This window comes from Leptonychotes weddellii, chromosome 2 (assembly GCF_054177405.1).
Source record: "Leptonychotes weddellii isolate Sample4059 chromosome 2, ASM5417740v2, whole genome shotgun sequence".
Taxonomy (NCBI): Eukaryota; Metazoa; Chordata; class Mammalia; order Carnivora; family Phocidae; genus Leptonychotes; species Leptonychotes weddellii.
Genome location: NC_138370.1, coordinates 166540687 through 166558812, shown reverse-complemented (window position 1 = coordinate 166558812; position 18126 = coordinate 166540687). Strand labels below are relative to the sequence as shown.

General features: G+C 48.2%; 1 protein-coding gene across 1 annotated transcript in view; it reads right to left on the bottom strand.

Moving 5' to 3' along the window:
• Window positions 1–1869: 1869 nt before the first annotated feature.
• The window catches only part of FAM184B (family with sequence similarity 184 member B), a 124785-nt gene continuing 108528 nt past the window's right edge, over window positions 1870–18126 (bottom strand). The window contains exons 9-16 of the mRNA XM_081813173.1: window positions 16482–16872; window positions 13504–13667; window positions 10588–10760; window positions 9602–9748; window positions 7564–7681; window positions 5845–5949; window positions 4608–4807; window positions 1870–3101 (exon numbers count right to left, since the gene is read on the bottom strand). Of these exons, the coding sequence (XP_081669299.1) occupies window positions 3008–3101; window positions 4608–4807; window positions 5845–5949; window positions 7564–7681; window positions 9602–9748; window positions 10588–10760; window positions 13504–13667; window positions 16482–16872 (1392 nt within the window). The 3' untranslated portion in view covers window positions 1870–3007. The remainder of the gene's footprint in view (window positions 3102–4607; window positions 4808–5844; window positions 5950–7563; window positions 7682–9601; window positions 9749–10587; window positions 10761–13503; window positions 13668–16481; window positions 16873–18126) is intronic.

Sequence of the window (18126 nt, the reverse complement as noted above, 5' to 3'; positions counted from 1 at the left end):
ACACTCAGTGGGAACTCAATGGGGAGTCTGCTGGAGATTGTCTCTCCCCCTCCCCCTCATCCCTGTCTTTCTCCCTCTGCTCACATGTGCGCGCTGTCTCTCAAATATTCAAAATAATAACAATAATAATAATATTGCACCCCCAAGGTGATGGTGGAGATTAGTGCTACCATAAGAAATCTAAAGGATGCAGGGAGAGTGGTTCCCTAACAAAGCTCCATTTAATTTCCCAACCTTACCCTTGCAGAATCCAGATGGATCCTGGAGAATGAGTGTAGAGACCAAGTAACCTCAAGTGCAACTACTGTGTTGGATATTACATGATGCTAGAGCAGCTGATAAGGGCTGAAGTACAAGATAGCAGCCATTTCTTGGGCGAGTTCATTCTTTCCCACCCTAATTAAGAAACACTTTACAGCACAGCAATCTTCCTTTCTAGTTTCGCTCCAGCAATGTTAGCCCTTTCTTCTGTCATAATAGGGCCTACCGAAATTTATCACCATATCTTGCTGTTTCTTCCTCCTGACTCAATCCTGAATCAGCTCATTTCTCTTCATCTCCACTGTTCTCCCCAGGTCATCACCGTCACATCTGGACCACTTGCTCTTGAGAGATTGATGGAATCAGATTATGTACATAAAAACCAGAAGAATGTTTTATCTCTCAAATGAGTTTCTTTGTCAGTATTACCTAGGGTATGGTAGGGTATGGAGAGGTAGGATTTTAGTCACAGCTAGTGAAGGTGTAAACTTGATAGAAACTTTCTAGATGATAATCTCGTTATGTCAGAAAGCTTAAGCGTGTATCCTTTGACGCTTTACTTCACTCCACTTAAGGAATATGTCCTAAAGAAATAAATGGTAGAAGCATGCACAGATTTAGTTAAGAAAGATGTAATCATTGCAGGGTAGAATCTTGAAATTGAACCATCTTTCACTCACCTGCACCAAGAAAGAAATCAAGCTGTGTAAAGTCTCAATAAAATTCTGTCCCTGCAGCTGGTGTCCTGCTGAGTTAAAGGACAGTCGTACAAAGTGCAGCTACTTTGCTAGTCATCAGGAGTTGCAGTGTTAGAAAAAGGTTTCAGGGCGCCTGGGTGGCTCAGTCGGTTAAGCGACTGCCTTCGGCTCAGGTCATGATCCTGGAGTCCCGGGATCGAGTCCCACATCGGGCTCCCTGCTCGGCGGGGAGCCTACTTCTCCCTCTGACCCTCCCCCCTCTCATGAGCTCTCTCTCTCTCTCATTCTGTCTCAAATAAATAAATAAAATCTTTAAAAAAAAAAAAAAAGAAAAAGGTTTCAGTAAACAGAACTATCCGTACATAATTTTTAAAACACAAAATACAGGCATAATCCTACAATGCTCACCTTAAGCAGGAAACAAGATAACTAAAAAAAAATGTGATACTGGGGCCCCTGGGTGGCTCAGTCGCTTCAGCATCTCCCTTCAGCTCAGGTCATGAACCTCGGTCCTGGGATCGAACCCCGACTTGGGCTCCTTGCTCAGCGGGGAGCCTGCTTCTCCCTCTCTCCCTGCCCTGCCCCCCCAATTGTGCTCTCTCACGCTCTCTTCCTCTCTCAAATAAATAAAAATCTTTTTTTTTAAAGTGTGATACTGAAAATAAAATGGCATGTTACATTGGTAACATATTGTCATTTAAGAAATTATTGTAGGGCCATGTGTTTTGATTAGATAGTGATTTTACCTTTGAATTGTGAATTGTAATTGCATTTCTCTCAAAATGATGTATGGAAGCAGCTACTTTTTATTTGAAGATGATCTAATTGAGGTTAATGTGAACTTCTATTTCCAAGCTCCATCTTCATCTAATTTCACCATTCTTTGGGAAAATAATACAAGTCACAGCCATTTTTTATTGCCCAGTTGTTTAAAGTTTTATTCAAAGAGCAGGGTTTGACAGTGCATGGAATAAACAACTGTTTATGGCCACCTGTGGGGCCAGCACCAAAGGACTGAGAACATATTTTGCCCAAATTGTATTGAGTCTTGTCAAATCACACTGCTCTGTAAGAATGTCAGACAATTCAGTGTGGACTGACAGGTCAGCACTGTGAATGGCCAGTCCCGATTCCCTTTAATGTACTGAGCATCTATGCAATGGGGAAGCAATGCACCATGAGGCAAAGGGCCTAAGCCCAAAGACTACAGGTTCAGTAGGTCTTTGACTTCATAGAATACTCTAGAAACCTTGACAAGTGACCAGATTGAAACTACAATCATTGAAACTGAGATGGATGATGGGGCGAGGCTCAGTTATTCACAGAAAAATACTGGCAGTGGTTAATTACAATTCATGATTGGTATCATTACTCATAATATTTTGCTTAATTCTTGCAAAGCCCCTTTTGAGGTAGGTGTTATCCCCTCTATAGTCTGCTTCATGTTCTGGAGCTATGAAGTCAAAGCATTCAATCCAAGTATGCCAAGGTTTCCTATAGTCCACTCCTAGTTTTGCCTCGTGTTTTTAATTGGCTTTCATGAGTATTTTGAACTTTGTTTTACTCTTCTTCCTACTGAGGTTGAATGTGCATTTTGGAATTATGTCATTTACATAGAAATACTTTTCAAGTGGAGATGACTAGCATTCTAAGGAAAAACGAACCACTTTTCGAGTAGACCATGGAAATCACAAAGCCTGGTATTCCATAAAGTGGAATGAAATCTTCTGGATACTAGAAATACAATGTGAAGGTTATCAGCAACATTAATAACGTTTTCCTATGGGTGACTTTTGATAACACTTTTTTGTTGTTTTTTGTTTGTTTGTTTGGTTTTTAACCTTAATGGCAAGAATTTTTTTTAAGCACTGGTGTCACAATGAAATAGTATGAAATGTTAAGGCCAAAATTTGTTTTGGCTATTATATATAAATCATATCACAAGCAAGTTACTTGGTTGGTTGGTTGTTTGGTTCATTCCTTCAATCAGTTGCTTTAAAAGAAATGTTTTTCAAATGTCCTCTTTGTGATGGATCCCAAGAATCAGTTTAGAACGAAAAATACTTGGTAAACCATTCCTGGTGGGCAGAGCCCTGTTTCTGTTGGACTTCTTTGGGTTGGGCTGTTTCACCATCTTGTGTCCTAAAAACAAGCCAAGAGACAAAAAGGATTCTTAGAAGGTTTTGAAAATTATTCAGCAAACCACTTAATAACCCGCTATCTTGCAGGGAAAGAAAGCTGCTTCTGGTACTCTTGGAAAGACAGTACAATGTAACTGGCCAACATTCATAGCTGGAAACAAGTTGTGAAAGATGGGGTGGGGAGAGAACATCTGATTCCCATTTTGAAAACAAGGTCTCCAATTTTACTTAAAACCTAATGAGGCATATCATGTAATTTTATTTCAGGCACAAATAAAAAATAAACCTCATAAAAAAGTTAAGGAATGAAATAGTTAATCATCACAGCCTTACAATGTCTGGCTTCTTTAAAAGCTATCTAATGTGTTATAGCATCTCAATAAGACAGTAGAATTAGCCTAATAAATTGAAAAGAGGAAAGAGTAAGCAAGAAAGTACGATGTATACCTGCCTGAATGAACGGTTTCTATCTGATTAGTGAAGCTTCATGTAAACTGGGAACCTAGCTTTACACACAGGTGTGTGCTACTGAGGTGAAGCTAGAGTCAGGAGCTGGCTCTAGCAGTTAGGGCTGGGTTCAGGGCTCCAGGCCTCAGTTTCCACAGCTGTGAAACAATGGCTGGACTCATTTGGTGACTGCCAGGGGCTCTGTCCAGCTCAACGTTCATAAAGGACTGTGTCTCCCCATTTGTCTCAATAGCCACGGGGATGCAGGCCTTTGGAAAAGGAACATTTTTAGAAGGAGCCCTTTCTGAAATGCAGAATTCAAAGCCCACAATATGAAATACTGCCTCTGAATGGAAGACTGGATAGGAGGGAGAACTAATAAAGGGAAAACTCATGATCCCGAAAGAGAAACATGTTGCAAGGGTTTCTGGGAAAGTAAGATGGTATCTGAGATACCATGCATGAGCTCCCAAACCCACAGATTAAGAGTCTTATAACCTCAAGATGATACCATAAATCTTGAGAAATAACCTTAATAATAATAGTGGAAATCTACTGAACGCTTCTGTACCAGGTCCTGTGCTAAGCATGTGTCACGGATTCATTCCTTTAGTCCCACATCAGTCTGATGAGGGAGATGCTATACTATCTTTGTTTTAGAGGTGAGGAAATGGAGACCCAGAGAGGTAAGTAATCTGCCTAAGGCCACCTAGCTAAGAACAAGAAGGACCGGAATTTGAATCCAGACCTCAGGGCCAGATGATGAGAGTCCATCTTCTGTGTTAACACACATAGACATGGCCAGCTGAGTGTTCCTTATCTAATCATCCATGGAAAAAGGCTTTCTGGAATTTGGTACCAAGAATAGTACCGCTTCTAAAGAGTGACATAGTTCCTTCCTCTTACACAACCTTCCCGTTTGGCTGGATTGTAATTTGTCCAAGGCAGGGTTTTGCTATTCTTTATATCTGCCCAAATGCCAGGAGTCTAAGTGGTGCCAGAGAGGAATCCAAATTCCCCTCCTATCGGTGGAAACTGGAAATCAGAGCTCCTCCCCTACCTCGTGGCGGTTTTCACATCCAGAGACTGGGTGGGTTTGTAAGGCTGGTCACAGCTGGGGCTTGGGTCCAAGCTGGGTGATTTAGTTATTGGAGGGGCGTTGATCCTGGAGCTCAGATCACCACTCAGAAAGTTCTTGGCGTAGGAGGCAAGGTTTGGCACACTGACCACTCGGCTGGGCACTTCCTCCATCTTCTTTTTCTGTTTGTATTAAAAGGAAGGCCTGTTAGTGCCACCCCAAAGAGGCATCACTGTAAAAGTAAAAAGGCCCACCCAGCCAAAACCATAAGGGAGAGGAGGTGATAATTTTATTTATATACTTAGATGTTATTTTTTAAAGCATTTTTTTCTTCAGTCTACTTTATGTTTTAAGAAACACAAAGGTTTACAATTTCTTATCAAAAACTTATGGGGAGGGGCGCCTGGGTGGCTCAGTTAAGCGCCTGCCTTCAGCTCAGGTCATGATCCCAGGGTCCTGGGATCGAGCCCTACATCGGGCTCCCTGCTCCGCGGGAAGCCTGCTTCTCCCTCTCCCACTCCTCCTGCTTGTGTTCCCTCTCTTGCTGTGTCTCTCTCCGTCAAATAAATAAATAAAATCTTAACAACAACTTCTGGGGATAGATGTATGTTTTTGTAATTCAAAAAAATTTTTTTAGTCTTTAGAAGGCCATCTAAACCCCCCAGTAGGGGCTTGGGCCCATTGTCTTCATACGTGTTAATATTTCTGGAGTGAAACTTAGATCTTGTTGCACTGAGGGGCATATATAAAAATTATAAATGAGCTCACATCAGTTCAGGTTAGGTTTACTGCCCTTTGAACTATTAAAAAAATATTTTTTTGCACTTTTAGGATTTTGTGATAGCAGATGAGAGAATTGGATGTGAATATTTTCATTATAACAAATTCCAAAAATATATGCAGGGGTAAAAAGTTAAGCGGGAGATTCCTGCTCTTTACTCTCCTTCCTATCCCAGATATAACCATTATTAATAGTGACATGTTTATTTATAGGAAGTTTGGAGAATACAAAAACCCATAAAAATTATAAGTACACATTATCTGCCTAGCCAGATATAAATACTGTTTGTTACTAATTTGGACTGTTTCCTGTGAGTCTTATTTTCAATGGATATCCCTCTGAATGTATGCCAGCCCACTGACAAATAAGCTGCAGTTACCTTTAGGAAAACGAAACCAGCAGGATTGTGTAATGCTTGAAACCAGCAAACCAATTTACCTTCATGGAAGGGGTCAAATATCCTGGGTGAGGATTGAAAGAGAAGGACCGATTCCTATGGGACATGGCACTGGGGAAGGCTGCATAGTGAAATCTTCTCTCCTCCTGGAAAAACAACACAACTGAATCTACATGAGCCTAACCATACAGCATCGGGTTTGACCTGAAGGAAAAAGGCCGTGTGAGGGCAGATGACAGAGTGAAGGAAAGCCCAGGGGAGGGAGGGGAGGTCAGTGGGGATCAGGCTGCTGTCCACTGAAGCTTTGAGGAAGCACCTTTACTCCGGTGGCCTTTGAGTCCCCAGCTTCTCTTGGATAGGAAAGGGCAAGCTTATTTGAAACACTTTATACATATATATATCCAGGTACTCTTAGCATCTGAAAAGAGTCTACTGCAGAAAGTAAGACAAAGAAAGAAAACCCCAGGTACAATCACTACGTGGCCAACCTTGTTTATGTGTGTCCACTTTTCTCTTCTGCTGTATTATTTTTAAAGCAAATCCCAGTCATTGTATAATTTCATCTGTAAAAACATCAATATGTATCTCTAAGAGATAAGGACTCTTTAAAAAAAAAACAAAAACAAAAAAAACCTAACCACAATACTTTTGTCACATTTAGCAAACAAGCTATTCCTTAGTGTCTAATTTTCAGTTAGTGGTGAAATTTTCCTGATGGTCCTATCAGTGTACTGACATGAAACAGTGGCTCTGGCAGGGGTGGGAATGGGAGTGAGATCTGAGAGGGCTATATTTGTGTGAGGCCACCATAAGACTGTGGATTTTACTTGGAGAAGATGGGAGGCCACAGGAGGTGCTGAACAGAGCCGTGCTGGCTGTCATCTGACCTCTTTTCCTAGATTGCTCTGGTTCATGTGAGGTCAGCATGTGGGCAAGGTTCAAGTGAGTGGGGAGACCAGTGGTTCTCTATGGTGTGTGTGAGGGGCTTGGACTAAAGTGGTAGAGGCAAGATGGGGCGGGTGGGGGGAGGCGGCTGGATTTCTGATGGGGCTAACTAGCCCTTCCACCCTGGGCTACACGGACAGGAGTGAGTCGAGACCCACTGTCTCCAGGGCTGAAGGTAAGGCAGGGGAAGGAGTCCCCGCCAGGTCAGCTGGGGTGATACAGACAGCTTTCAACCAGACCAGAGAGCACAGAGAGGCAGGTTAGTGCCCAAAGCAATGGATGAAGGATCCAGGGATGTGAGGTGGGTGGACTGTGTGAATGGGCAGGAGTGGATGGAGGGAGGGAGCTTCCAAAGAAATGGTCTCAGGCTTTGGTGGCTGTTGGATACAGAACCAGAGGGAGAAAACTTTTCTAAGGAGTCCAGGGGATGGCTTGCTAACTGCAAAGCAGGTAGTCATTTTTGCAAAAGGAAGATCAATAACCAATAATTGGCTTGACTGATTTACTAAAAATCAAACAGAAGGCAAGCCATTCTAGATTTTCCCAATTCCGTAGGTTAAAAAACCAGTCAACGTCACATAGATGCTGTGGGACTTGAGTGCTTTTTTTTGCCTCTATTTTCCTGTATTTATTTTTTTAGTATGTTTTTTGTTTTTTGTTTTTGGTAATAGACAAAAGGAATCAAGGATCTTCTGGAGGTGGTTTTAGGATTATCAGGATTAAAATTGTGGGTACCCAGAGCAGGGCCAGGTGCAAAGTGAATGGCCCTCCGGAAGGAACTCTGCAGGGCCCCCTGGTGGCCCTGACAGCCTCACCATGAGCTGCTTGATGATCTCCTCTCTCTCCTTCAGGCGGGTCTGCAGACGGCCTATGAGCTGAACGTCCTCTGGTCTGGACGCCCCCTTCCCTGGCTTCTCTCCAGAATCTGTCAGTCTGTTTGGAGCAAGCATGCAGTTAGTCTCCTTACTGGCATCACCCAACAATAAACAGGTGGACGTGGTGGGGATGCTGCCATGAGCGTAGCCTGGACAGCTAATCTCTCTATTCACGAAAGGGGAAACCGAGGCCCTGGGAGCTTGCCCGGGGCCACCCACTGAGTTGGCTGCAGAGCTCCGGGTGGAGCCCAGGACCCCAACTCCCAGTCTGACCTTTGCCACTTCCCCCGAAGCTGCGGGTCCTGTGTATGATACGCACGCTGCCCTCAGTGAAGCGTCAGGAACCAGGGAGGTCACTGGACAAAGGCCTCCGCGGAATAATGGTCCCCCCTCAAGCTCAGCGTTGTCGCCGCCACCACTAGGCTAATGCCGACGTGGCTCTGGCGCCATCTGCTGGCCGAGATGGAGCGCGGCATGCGCCGGTTCTCAGGCAGAGCAGCGGGGCAGCTGGTACCCCCAGCCCTTTCAACATGAAGCTGGAGAGAAAGAACTCTCCTCATGGTGGGGGGAGGGTTACGGCTGCACGTGACCTATGAACTGTAGCTGATAAGAGGCCAGGACTTTGGGGTGAGGTGACGGGATCTGATCCCTACTCTGCCTTTTTCTAGCTATGTGACCTTGGCCATAGCCTTTCCCTGTGACCTTCAGTTCCCTCTTTAAAATGGGCATGAAACCAGGTGGTTGTGAGGATTCAGTGAGATAATGGCATATGGTAAGTGCCCATTAGATGGTAGCCCATAAAACCTTCCACTCTGGATTTTGGATGATTTGCTTTGTATTGGAGACAGTGGAGAACACTTTTTAAAGAGCGAAAGCTAAGGGTCAGACAGGTGACATTTAGATTCAGTGCTGCTTGACCTTGGGCAAATGGCTTCACCTGTCACCTTCCAACTGGTCTCCCTGCTGCTAACCCTGACCACCCCCCGCAAGTCTCTTCTCCTCGCAGCAGCCAGAGTGACCCCGTTAAAAGATAAATCAGACCATGTCACTCCTGCTCAAAGCCTTGCAGTGGCTTCCCAGTGCACTCTGAACACATCCAAACTCCTTCCTGTTTAGTGCAGGGTCTCCTTCATCCCTCCCAGCTACCCCACCACCCTCAATTCCTACCACTCACCCTCTCACTTAGTCCTGGCTGTTCAGTCATGTGGAGCAGGCCCCAGGGCCATTGCACTTGCCGTTGTCTCTGCTGGGAATGCTCTTCCTCTAGATGGCTCTCTCACTCCCCCACCTGCTCGTGCTTAAGTGTCACCTCCTTAGAGAGGCCTTCCTGGCCCACCCTTGCCACTCCCTAGACATAGATCCTGTTTTTCTTCTACCTTTCGCTACCTGATAGGAAGTCAAATATTTATTTGCTTCTTTCTGTCTAAATTCCCATGTAGCATTTGTGAGCTCTGTGAGAGCATAGTCATTGTTTAGTTCCCGGCTCTAACTCCAGAGCCTAAAACAGGGCAGGACACACAATAGGCTCTTAATAAACATCTGTTGACTGAATCAGTGAAGGCATGTGAACGTGCACAAGGCCCCTCGGTTCCTTTATCTGTCCGGGGGAGTAACAGTTTCCACCCTGAAGGACCGCTGGGAAGATAAATGAGATGAGGCATGTGAGAAGGGGGCAAATGTTCATGAAAAAAGTGGCCTTGATCCTTCTGATTTCTTCCCAATGTGAGGGTCAAACCAAGCCCACAAGGCAGTGCTCATTCCTCACAGATTCCCAGTGCCCTACACAAAGAGAAGGTAGGCTCCCAAAGGGAGGGGTGACCAACTCTCCCCATGTGCCCAGGACTGAGGTGCTTCTTGGAACTCGGGACTTGCAGTTTCAAAACTGGGAGAGTCCCAGGCACACTGGGATGAGCTGGTTACCCTAATAAAATGTACGTCGACTAGCCCCTCCCAACCTGGGGCCCCAGGCCTCACTTACTCAGTTTCCAGGGCAGCCAGCCGGGCCTGGAGCCGGGCCTGAGCACTGCTGAAATCTGCCACCATGGCCTGCATCTCCTTCCGGTGTTCCTGGCGTAGCTTCTCCACCTCCCGGGCCCGCTGGGCTTGCTGATCCTCCTCCAGCAGCCTGCAGGTGGATGGACGCTCAGCTGGGTTTCCCTGGGCTCTGAGGACTGAACCTCGTGGGCACTGGGGATTCTCCACCCTCTGCTGGGTGGCTGGGTTGGGGAGACAGTCTGGGGGAGTGGTTATATGAATGTGGGGTCAGGACACTGGGAAGAAGACCTAGGCTCTCTAGTTGTGGGGTCCAGGATATACCCTGCTTGTGGGACCCCTTCTCAGCACCTCCTACCCCAGCATTCCATTTGTAGGTATAAACTTTCCAGCAAGGGGGTGAAAGAGCTGTGAATTCAGGACTGATAAGGAGCTATCCAGCTTGGGTTCGGTAATAACAGTAACCCCCACGGCTTACCAACGGCTTCCTCTGGGCCAGGGCCGGTGCAAAATCTTGCTTACATTTCACTGCATTCCACGACAGCCCTGAGAGTTGGTGGTCTTACCTCCACTTGCAGCCCAGGGCACCGTCCTGGGGAAGTTAGCTGACTCTCAGGAGCTCACACAGCTAGTTAAAGAGCACCCAGCACTGTTTGAACTATTCCATCGCCCTGTCTCCCTATGGCTGGTTTTGAAGATGCTTTCGGTATGGTTAGGTCTGATTCCACAAATTCCTTGATTTGTAGGGAAATAGGGTTCCGTCTTCTAGTCCAGGGCGAATCCTCTGCAGTGTCGAGCCTAGAATACTTTTCGTGGGTCTGGAGTAACATCAGTGAAGTGCTAGCATTAGGGAGTCTTTCCTTTGGGGAGATGGGAGGAGCCTGGGGGGGAGGTGCTTAGGTTTCAGAGGCTCTCTAAGGAGCAGTGGAGGGAACGAGGGAGGGCAGGGAGCCCCGCGGCCTGGAGACCCACCTGCGCTGGTCGCGGAGCTGCAGCGCCTCCTGCTGGTGCTGTTCCACCTCGGCCCGCAGCCGCTGCACCGCGTCCTTGAGCTGCGAGTTCTCCTCCCAGAGGCCGCACGCCTCGCTCGGACTCGGCTCCGCGGCGCCCTCCGGGGAGCCGGCCTGGCCCGGGCCGCCCCCGTCCTGGGGAGAAAGGACCCAGGAGAGGTGTTTTCAGGGGGCGCCAAGGCGGACGAGGCGCAGAGGGCCCCAGACGTGCCGCGCAAAGCCGGGGACCGTGCGCGGCCCAGCCTCCTGCTCCAGATTCAGGAGCTCACAGGCAGGCTCCAGGTTTTCCCGCATCTGGCCCCTCACGAAGTTCAGTAAGGTCGGTGAGCCAAGAACTTGGCTTAAATCAAAACCAGCCAGGGGCGCCTGGGTGGCTCAGTTGGTTCAGCGGCTGCTTCCGACTCAGGTCATCGAGCCCCGCATTGGGATCTCTGCTCGGTGGGGAGCCTGCTTCTCCCTCTCTCTCTCTCTCTCTGCCTGCCTCTCTGCCTACTTGTGCTCTCTCTCTGTCAAATAAATAAATAAAATCTTAAAAAACAAAAAATAAAAACAGCCAAACACCCCGCCCGTTTTTCAGACTTCCTTGCCTTCTGAGACTCTACCCAGAGCGCCCGTCCCACCTAAACAGCACTGCTTCGGGGAAGAAGCGATCAGCTTTCTCCTCTCTGCCATCACCGAATCCGAATCCCGGCTGTGGCGAGATTACCCGGCAGGGCGCTCCTTTGTTTAATGCTGGTTTCCTCCACTAGCCCAGGAGCGGTCCCGGGAAGGCACCACCTCCCCTCCAGTTTTCCAGTCCTCTGGCTCCTGGCGCCGTGGCTGACATCCAGTAGGTGCTAAATAAATGCTTGCTAAATGCAGTGACGCTTGAACGCCAGGGGTTCAGACAGAAATTCGAAGATCTATGTCCAAATTAAATGGGGTCAGAGTTAACCCCTGCTTAATGAATGCTTCGGTTTTCAAGGCCGCTCAAACATGCCTGAAGGTTTCTGCATTTGCTCATTGCACACGAGGACTGAGCAGCTTGGCACAGAGAGCATCTGTGGCCCACGCCTTACACTTCCTGCTTCCTGCCCTGGGGCTTGCGTGTGCCTGAGACACCCGTGGGCACATGGGCGCCGGGCACTCCGATATGTATAGCGGGGAAGAGCTTGGTTAAGGTCCTGTGGGGCCACCCTTGACTAATGGGAGAGCCTGATGAATAAAGCATCCGCCTCTGGACAGGGGGACAAAGACAATTATTTCACAGGGCTCCTCAGAAGATCCCAGCAGGTGGGACACCACTTCCCTGCAGTGGGGGCCATGTAAGGATGCACCCCTGTATGGGGTACCCTTCCCTTCTCTCTTTCGGTCCTGCTGCCTGGGGCTGTTCCTCCTTGCTAATACTCCCACATTTCTTCTTTGTGTGGGTTTTCCTCTGAGGCCTTGCTGTTCCTCCCAGAGGGTTCAGGGCTTCCCTCCAATGAGGTGAAGGGGAGGGCAGGCACCTGGTGGCCGGCCAGGTATCATCTCATCCACCCAGAGATCCCGGGGTTCTCTATCCACAGCACTCAGGGAGCTTGTCATCGCAGATGTCACAATCCCACATTTCCCCTGCCCCCTTCCATACGTATGGGTGGCTCCCACCAATCTAGAACACTTAATGGAAAACATTCTGTCTTCCCTCTGCTACACTTTACTGACTGGGCTGAGCTCCCTGTGATTCATCATTTAATATTCCTCATTAAACACAAATCGTCTTCAGGTGCTCAGTACTGGCAAAATCTCAAGTGAACGATCCCCGTGTTCCCGGGATCTTCAGCAGGGCTGGGACACCAACTAATCATCAGCATCCACAGACTTTGTGCCAAGTGCGGAGAGTGAGGGTGGAGATGAAATAAGGCAGACCAGCCTGGTTCTCAAAAGACTCCTGGTCCGGTTGAGAACATCCATGAAGAACATCCATGACATGATGGCTGCCTAACTGGACCATGAAGTAGACACTAGGGCCAGCTGAACTATGATAGGAAATTCTCTGGGGGCTCAGGGACTGGTGGGATCGCAGGTGTGGAAGGGAGACCCCTAGAGCTCGCATCAGCAGCACATATACTCAAATTGGAGGGGAAACTCCTGGCCCCGAGGGTGAGCTGGGCACCGAGGAGGGAGGAAGGCATCCCAAGCAGGGAGCGGACACATGCAAAGGCCCAGGGGCAGGAGGCAGGGCCCACGTTTAGAGCAGAGGGGGATACGGCTGAAGATACAAAGTGTGGCCCATGGGGTGAAGGCTTTTCATTGCCGGGCATCTGGAGGTCGTTCTGATAGCAGGAGGGAGTCACTGAAGCCTTTGTACAGATGCATACCTGACATGGACTGGTACACGGTGGGCTCCGGCAGGGGGGAGGGGGGGTCTGGGCTGTTAGGAGGTCACTGTGCTGCCGGCCAGGTGGGAATATGGATGTACAAGGAAGGGGCTGAGGGGCCAAGTCTGACTAGGAAGTTCAAAGAGAGTTGGTGTTGAACCTTGCAGCTCCCATTGATGGGAACAGGGAGGTCGAGGCAGGGTGTCTGTCTGGAGAGGCGTTCTGAGGCATTCTCTGCAGATTTGAAGGAGTAACCCTGACTGGCTGATCCTGGCAACGCCATTCTGAAATGCTATTGTATCTGAATTTAAAATGACATGCAGCACTTAAAACTTGGTTTTTTTGTTTTTGTTTTTGTTTTGCTTTTCAGAATGGGAGCCTGCAGGCCCATCAAGGATCTCCCAGGACTGTGGAAGAAGGGGCTTCCCCATTTCAGAAGGGAATGATGAGCACCCGGAGCCCCTTCTTTATGACTTTCTCCCTGCAGCCTTGACGCTGCTGCAAGAGGGGTGCTGTGTGGGCAGAATGGGGGCGCTGACCTCGGCAGCGACGGTGTGGTCCTCGCTGTCCCCTGGGCACTGGGCGATCGCCTGCCGCCTGCCCACGCTGCCCAGAGTCCTCAGCTCTGCCTGCAGCACCTCCAGGTCCTTCTGGTGCTCAGAGCAGGCAGCCCGCTGCTCCGAGAGCTCCTGCCTGAGGGACTCTGGAGAAGGAAGAGCTATGGGTTTTTAAAGAGAAAATCATTTTCAAGTGCTAGTAAATTTGATACTTTACTTTTCTGTTATGGACTTTTTGAGATTCTATTTTTGTTACTGCAAATTATTTTTGAAACATTGTTCCAATAATTCCATAAGCCATGAGATGCGTAGAGGCCTTAGTACAGAGCAAGTGTTCAACATATACTTGTAAAGTAAACAAGTGATGTTTAGAGTGGAAATTGATGACATTGTAAAAGTGTATCCATTGCAAAGGATTTCCCATAAACTTACTAAGCTTCTCTGAAAGTTATAGTATATTAAACACAGCAAAGCTTAGTTATTCTGATGATATGTTGAAAAATTTACTTGGTTATCTTTCCTCCCCACTAGGATTTTAATATAGTGATTTCTATAGCCTATTTTCTTTAAAAAGTCCAAACCCAACTCAATATTTTGAAATCCTTTATCACAAAAATATATGCAATAAAACCCTTTAGCAAAGCATAGAGTGGGTTCATTTATTACCCCTTCCTCTTCTGTCATACATTCCCTTCCCTCCCCTTCTCCCTCCCTCCCTCCATCCATCCACCCATCTACCCATCCATCCAACCACTCCACCTCTCTACACATCCACCTGCCCATCTATCCATCAGCCCATCCATCCATCCACACATCCACCTGCCCTTCCGTCCTTCTACCATTCCACCTATCCATCCAGCATGGTCGGGTCCCCACCCCAGTGGATCAGGTAATCTGATGGACACTCCCTGTGCCTCACACACTGACCTACCCTGCAGGTCAAGTGTGTCTCACACAGACAGTGAAATCGCAGTCACTGGGACCAGGAATGTCTACTTTAATCGCCCTGTCATGGTAGGTGCTCCCCCCGCCCCAATACCACCCACAAAGCCAACGACTTGCTATCATTACAGAGTTCCCAGAGCCCCTTTCTCCTGGGGCTGTGTTGAGAATCCCAGCATGTACCCAGGCTCTCTCCTGATTCTTTTGTCCAGGAGAGGACCAGGCTGCTGTGGGATCAGAGGGGCCAGGGAAGTGGCCGTAGGGACAGCTGCTGTTGGGTGCTGGAATCACCAGGGTGTTCAACGTGATCTGAATCTTGTCCTGTATCTGAGACATATGGCACCACCTGGGTTTTATCTTGTGTAATCCGTCTTCTTCAGATGATGCCAACTCTAGCATTTCCCACTTGGATGTTAACTGGGTAATCAGTGGGACTCTCTCTCTCTCCTGCCTGCTCCCCACATCACTTCCTCCAGAAACGGGCAGAGCTGACGTGCTGACGTGCTGACATACAGTCTGCAGGACATGCTATCTAATGAAAGTGCAACCAAACGGCAGGTAGATCGTACGCACTTAACGGAGATACAGAAAATACTCTTTCCCAAAATTCTCTTAAGGAAAACCCTGTCTGGGTTTGAAAAAAAATATTTAATAAGGCCAATTTGGTCTTTAATGCTAGACATGAAATGAGAGACATTTGTCTTGCTCTTAAGAGCGAGACGGGAGATGAAAATAAAGGAGAAAATGAGGGAAAAGATGGTCTACAAAACCAGAAAGAGGCTTCTAGGGTCAGCCATGCAATGTGGGAATATGGTAATAATGATAACAGTGAACATCTGCATAGCATTTGCTGCATACCAGGTGGATGCTGTTATTATTCCCATTTTACAGATGAGCAACTGAGGCACGGAGCAGTTAAGTAACTTGCCCAAAGTCAGGCAACTTGTGAGTGTTGGAGCTGGGCTTCAAGCCCAAACAATTTGGCTCCGGAGATCTTTACTGCTTCTGGTAACTTCCAGAATGCTCTGTGTGACTGTTTTTGGATGTCTGAAGAGGAGGTGAGTTTCGGGCTGAGGATGATGTGGGGGCAGGCAAAGGAAGCAGAGGAAAGTGCAGGAGCCTGGAGGCCTAAGTCCCCCAGATTTTCAGAAATCTTCAGAATGGAAATGAGAGATTGAGGCAATGCCATGAACATCTCACGAAGGCTCAGAGATCTGGCTTATACTGACTAATGATGATAATACAGATGCCTCCACCTTTTGAAAGTTCGCCTTACACCGCTTTGCTTTTAAAAAAGACCTACATTAGAACCTATTTTCCCGAATCTAGAGAAATCCGAAGACTTTCATTTTTACATAAAAAGGCGAAAAGGGAAAACAGCATTCTTTGCGGGGTTTGCTGCCAGCCAGCGGTCTAGAAGCAGCGCGCACGCCGGGCCGCGAGAGTGGCGCCCCCAGCGCCTTCCCCGGGAATCACACCCAGCATCTCAAGGTGGAGCCCCAGAGCTCTGCGGGCGTCCGGGAGCGTCTGGGCTTGGCCTCCATCTACTGTGCGCATCCGTTCGCATCAGGAAAGCCTAAGAGAGGTGACTTTTGGCGTCTGGGAACGCTCCAGTGTTTCATTTAAATTAATGGTAATCGCTTCTTCGCTTTTCGCCATTTTGACTTAGGAAATGTGTCATACGAACGCCCTGCCTTCGGAGAGCTGAAAACCTGTCCTGCAGTCTACAGCCACCAGGCTCCTGTCATATGCTAGCCACTTTCCATTTAATAGCTCATCACATCCACGCACCGCCCCTATGAGGTAGGGGCAATGGTGACTCCATTTTCTAGAAAAGGAAACTGAGACCGACAGTGACCCCCCACCCCCACCCCAGGTCTCCCAGCTAGCGGGTGGCAGAGCCAGGATAGTCACCCCGGCCTGTGTGCCTCCAGACCCGTGGGCCCCATCTTGCCCCTGGTCTCCACGTGTGGACCCTGCCGGTAGCTAGGCCCTCCCAGGGCCGGCTGGCTGTATACCTAACAGCAGAGCCTGCTGAGCCTGCATCCTCTCGAGCTCCCCTTGGAGCTCCTGCTGGGCCTTTTCTTCCAAGGCCTGGAGCTCCAGCCGGTGTGCCTGGTGCTGGATCTGGAGGCTGTGGCTGGATTCCTTCCTCAAGCGCTCCTCTGTGGCCTGTGGGTGAAAGTGGGAGAAAGTGGGCATGGAGGAAGACCTGTCCCCTCTGCCAAGTTCCCCCTCTGCGCCAGGGCCAGCTTGGCACTCACCACTCCTCAGTGGAGGGCTTATTAGGCTACTGAGAATGACCTGTCTGAGATGATGGTGATGGCTTGGCCCCAGCAGCCATTTTGTACCATGTGAACCTAACCCCAATCCACAGCTGATTAGACCAGAGTGGACACCGGTTCCAAGCTGAGCCAGTCACTGGGAATTTGATGTTAGGAGGCCAGGGAGAGAGAGAGCAGGAAAGAGACGGACAGACAGACAGACACTGACTGGTTGGCTCCAGTTTTAACACACTCAGGAGGAGTGAGGTGATCATCTTACACCTGCCCCAGGACCAGAGAGGTGGAGAGAACTGTCTGTGAGGAGCAGAACAGGAATGACAGAAGGAGGGGTCCCTACAGCTTTTTCAGTCTCTGGTCTAGTCTGGCCCCCAGAACTGGCTGTGTCTTTGCCCTTAGGTTCACTTATTATTCTTTTCTTACTTCATTTATGATTATTTCATTCAGTCAGTCAGTTTTTTTTGCAACATCCATTTATTGAAGGTCTCTTATATGTCAAACACCCAAAGCGGGTTCTATGAGCAGCTGTGTAAACTTTAATAGAAATCTCTTCACTGCCTAAGCTAGCTCAAGTTGGTTTCTGGGGGTCAAAACAATAATGGTCCCCAAGATGTCCGTGTGGGAATCCCTGGGACCTGTGAATATGTTACTTTCCTTGGTAAAAGGAGTTTTGCGGGTGTAATTAAGTTAAGGATCCTGAAATGGGAGATTATCCCAAATTATCTGGGCGGTTCAATGTAGTCACAGAGGTCCTTATAAGAGGGAGGCAGGACAGCCAGTGGGAGGCGAGGTGCTGATGGAAGCATGGTGGAAGGAGGAGGAGTAGGGAGGGTGCTGGGGAGAGGGAGAGGAAGAGAGAGGGCTATCTGAAGATGTTACATGCTACACTCTTGGCTTCGATGATGCAGGAAGGGGCCAGGAGCCAAGGAATGCAGGCAGCCTCTAGAAGCCAGAAAAGGCAAGAAAACAGATCCATCCCTTGAGCTTTTAGAAGGAACCCAGTCCTGCCAACACCCTGACTTTAGGACTTCTGCCTCCAGAACCGTCAGATAATTAATCTGTCATGTGTTCAGTCACCAAGTTTGTGGTATTTTGTTAGAGTGCCAATAGGGAACTAATACAGTTTCTGGGCAGAGAGTTCCAGTTAAGACCGAGCCCATCTTGGGGCACCTGGGTGGTTTAATGGGTTAAGTGTCTGACTCTTGCTTTCTGCTCAGATCATGATCTCAGGGTTGTGAGATCAAACCCTACTTTAGGCTCAGCACTCAGTGTAGCGGGTGCTTCTTAGGATTCTCTCTCTCTCCTTTTCTCTCTGGACCTTCCCCCACCCCTGCCCTGTGTGCATGCACACACTCTCTCTCAATAAAATAAAATAAATAAA